Below are 4205 nucleotides of genomic sequence, written 5' to 3' on the forward strand. Positions count from 1 at the left end.
ACACACTCAATGCAGTACAGCATCCGGACGCTAGGACCCTGTAACATAATCCTGTCATCCTGGCAAACCAGGACCATTGCTCGGCTGCACACACATTCGCACGTGCAGTCGACATCGAGGCCAAGCCGAGAACAACGTGGCCAAACGAGAGGACACGACAGCGTACCTGGACTCCGACGACGGAGTGGATTTTGCAGCCAGAACCTCTTTCTCCGCGGATTGGCATTTGCTGCGTCCACCCAAGTGGCCAATTTACTGTCGAGCTCGGGATATTTTGGGGGCTTTAGATTTGATCGGCGGTGCATGGCCTTGTTTGCGATATTGTACGACTTCATCTCTCTGGTATCCTTCACTATCGCCCAACAGTGCTGGCGTGGATCAAACATCCAAATTTCTTGCTTGCCCAGTTCGCTAATTGGGGATATGTTACTGACCCTTTAGTCTGGCTTTCGAAGAAGGCTCGAAATGTATCTTTTTGTTGCAAGGTAAGCCTTTTCCCACCCGATGGCAACACGGCTGTCTTGGAACCAATTTTGAAATTCAAATCCCACCTCTTAGAACTTCATATATGACTTGCATCATTTCATAGAGTGTATCGAATATGGACAATAACGGGGGCATCACTGTATTTACAGTGGTGAAAAAAGTATAGGACATCACGATTTGTTTGTGTATTCCGCCATGTTTGGCTGAATGATCGCGAAAATCAGCTGACCAATAAAATAACAATAAACCAATCAAATTCAAGTTTTCCGCTTTGAAAACCAAGTTGGCGCGCGCGTTCTGCGTCATTGTTGAAATCACCGACAGTACCAGGTGGAGAAAGTATAGGACATTCACCTATACGAGTCACAAAACAGTGCGAAACGACGCGAAACTCGCCCCACACACAAGCCTAAAGATAATACACGACGTAAACACCACATCATTCCGTCATCCATGCCCCGTGGAACTCACCTCGACGAGGAAGACAAGCTCACCATACACCTTGCATCTCAAGGCAAACGAGTAACTGAGATCCACGAGTTGACTGGAAGGTCACGAAACGTCATAACGAACCTCCTCAAGGACCCAAATGCCTGCTGAGAGACCAATCGCCCAGAAAGACCAAGCAAACTAACTCCCAACGGCCTCCGTCGCATGAACCGTTCTGCCTTGACTGGAAAAAACTTCTCGCGAGAGCTCGCATGCCAGCTCGAGTTGCCTGTGACCCCTCGGCGCATTCGTATGTACCTACAAGACTACCCATTGTTACAATATACGAAGCGGCGTGGTACCCCACTCCTGATGAAACAGCACAAGCAAGATCGCATGCGTTGGGCGGAGTCAATGGGTCGTGCTGCATGAAGATGCATGGGCGAAATGCGTCTTATCTGACGAAAAGAGGTCAAATTTGGACGGCCCAGATGGTTTCCAATATTTCTGGCATGACTTGAGAAAAGAAAAGGAGATTTTTTCTCGACGTCAAGCCGGTGGTGGAGAAGTCATGGTTTGGACAGCCTTTTCATCGAAGGGGAAGACTGAGCTTTTTAATTTAGAGGGTCGTCAAGATAGCGAAGCCTACATCAGGACGTTGTCCAACCATCTCTTTCCCGAGATTGACCATTGGTTTGGCCGCGACTGCATTTTTCAGCAAGAAAAGACGTCAATTCAACGTTCCAAAGACTCCATGGCATATTTGAAGAGCAAGATGTGCCGGTGATGGACTGGCCCTCCCGTTCCTCCGACTTAAACCCCATCGAGAAATTTTTGGGGTATCCTCGCGCGAGCTGTGTATGGGAATGGACGTCAATTCAAGTCGAAGGGCGAGCTGATTCAGACGATTCAGTCTGAGTGGTCCCGAATCCAGGAAAGCACGCTGGAGAATCTGCTGTCGTCGATGCCAAGGCGCTGCAGTGATGTAATCAAGCAACATGGATCCAAGACCAAGTACTGAGTGCATTTTTAGTTCATGACGTAACATACTTTTCCATTTTTGTCCATTTGTCCTATACTTTTTGCCACCCTGTCACTCCCGGTCACCGTTTCAAATCAAATTTCTCTTGATGTATTGTGTGAAATCAAGCACGGAAAATTCAGAATGATCTCACTCAACATGATGGATCTAAGATATCAATGCCATCCAATTGCACGACCTTTTGAATGTGTGGCTTTGGAAAACCGATATGTCCTATACATCTTTCTTTCACTGCATATACCAAAAGAATGGTCGAGTGCCACTGGGGAAAGATTTCCGTCGTTCCTTGTACGGCATCTCGTTTTGCCTGGAAGTGGTCACTGTTCGGCGCTATCGATATAGGGATGGAGGGAATCGTTTGACGCACTCCTAGGAGAAACAACTCCGACTGGTCCAAGTCGAAAAGGACAAAGAGATTCAAGTGCAAAAGGAACTCGGGGTGCAGGTCGACTGCCTCACGCAGCTGCTGCATCAAGAAAAGCGCAAGCAGGACGAGCAAAAGGCGCAGAACCTGGAGGCGTTGCGACCCAAGTACATTGCGCCGCGAAAAGAGAGGTGTGTGTGTGCGTGCCGACGTGCCATCCTCACAAAGGATGCGACGTGCGGTAGGTTTGTTTTGGACGGCGATCGAGAAGAACTCAGGGCGATCAAGTAGCAGTAGAATATGCTCCGCCTAGTCCAATTCAGTCAACAAGGCGCTGGTGAGGCAGCAGCAGGAAAAGACCGACCTCCTGGCGACAGGGCAGTATACAGAAGACAGCTTTGTCATCGACTCAATCACAGCGAAGAAACCACAGATTTTTACTGGCGTTCTGTCCACGGCGTGCCAATTCCACCCACGATTGCCCTCGGGCTTCCTTGTTCGTTTGCTGAATGTGAGAGAAGAATACACATGCCATGAGCGACTGCATCTGACACGCGACTCCATGTCGGCAGCAAAGGCGTTGAGATTGTGGACGGGTGCATCGCCATGCGTAATCCAGGAACGGCTGCATGCGCATGGCACTACATGCCACGGAGTGAGGGCAGGCTACTCTTAGACTCAGTCACTTTGACACGGAGGAAAAGTGACCACCAAGTGGCCTGTTGACCAAACACCCCGTGGAGCGTGCCATGGTAATGTTGGGATGGTCATTCGGAGCGAGGGCGAACGTGCGACACCGGGGCCACGACTGGGGAAGCCATTTTCGACGGACTTGGAGACGCCATCAAGATGGATCGATTGCTTTGTTTTACTACCAATGCTATATACATCTCTCTACATGTTTCGGGCTGAATGACGTTGCAAGACTGGACACAACAGTCAAGTGTGTGCGCTGCGTGCACATGCCCGATCCATTGTGGCATGGCCCCACCACTCGACAATCGCGCACGGTCTTACTGGACGCTCGACGCCTTCCCTCACGCTTGGCGACGTGCCACGAGCTACGTTTGATGGTTTCTTGGCTGCTTCAAGGGCTGAAAACCACCCTTCTCCAGCCTTAAACTCACCGTCCCCCGAACCAAAGCCGTCCCATGGGGCTGGACACTCGTTGTTGTCCTGCCGGCTTGCACAACCACCTACCGCGCTCTTTACGGTAGACTTTGATGACAAATTTAAAAGTGACTTCATTAGCCAGGTTAACAAACGCACTGTTCTCGACAAGGCGACATGATTAACAGCAGTTTTTCAGGCATCATCCCATTTCCATCGAGAATCGTGGGGGCGTGTGAAGCTTACGGTCATGGCAAGCAAAACTATTGTGTTGAGAGACCTTGACATCTGCGATCGCCCCATGGCTGGTCGAACGTGGACGGTGTACAACCTCGTCGATTCCTTGCCGTCCTCAAGATGGGATGGTCGTACCACGAATCATTTGTAGTTCATATAACAGTGGATTTTTCACAATGCGTGCATTACTGGACCCACCCTAAAACGAAAAGCCCTTCGCCTAGCAGCTCAACTTGGCATAAGCCAGTTTCGCGCTTCCCAAGGATGGCTCTTCAAGCTTCAAAGGCGACACAACTTTTGGGTTCATCGCCTCCATGGCGAGAGCGCTTCAGTTGAGCCCAACGTAGTCAAGACCGACCAGGAAAGCCTCTTTTTGGATACGGGATTTTATGAAGCCAGAGATGTAGCGACCAAAGGACCTAACTAATGATGTCGCGACGTCGAGTGTGCGTGGTCTGTAGAAGTCGGCAGCTAGCCGCACCCGCACCCGCGACATGGCAGCTAGGCGCACCCGCATCCGCGACACGGTCGCGTGAG

The 4205-nt window shown here is 50.3% G+C and overlaps 1 protein-coding gene across 1 annotated transcript; it reads left to right on the plus strand.

Moving 5' to 3' along the window:
- Positions 1 to 2165: 2165 nt before the first annotated feature.
- Positions 2166 to 2612, plus strand: H310_11373 (hypothetical protein; the record flags this gene model as incomplete). The annotated part of the gene is made up of 3 exons (XM_008878041.1): positions 2166 to 2279; positions 2331 to 2512; positions 2567 to 2612. 3 exons carry the CDS (start codon positions 2166 to 2168, stop codon positions 2610 to 2612), a joined length of 342 nt encoding a protein of 113 aa, XP_008876263.1.
- Positions 2613 to 4205: the final 1593 nt, after the last annotated feature.

This window comes from Aphanomyces invadans (genome assembly GCF_000520115.1).
Source record: "Aphanomyces invadans strain NJM9701 unplaced genomic scaffold supercont1.31, whole genome shotgun sequence".
Lineage (NCBI taxonomy): Eukaryota > Oomycota > Saprolegniomycetes > Saprolegniales > Verrucalvaceae > Aphanomyces > Aphanomyces invadans.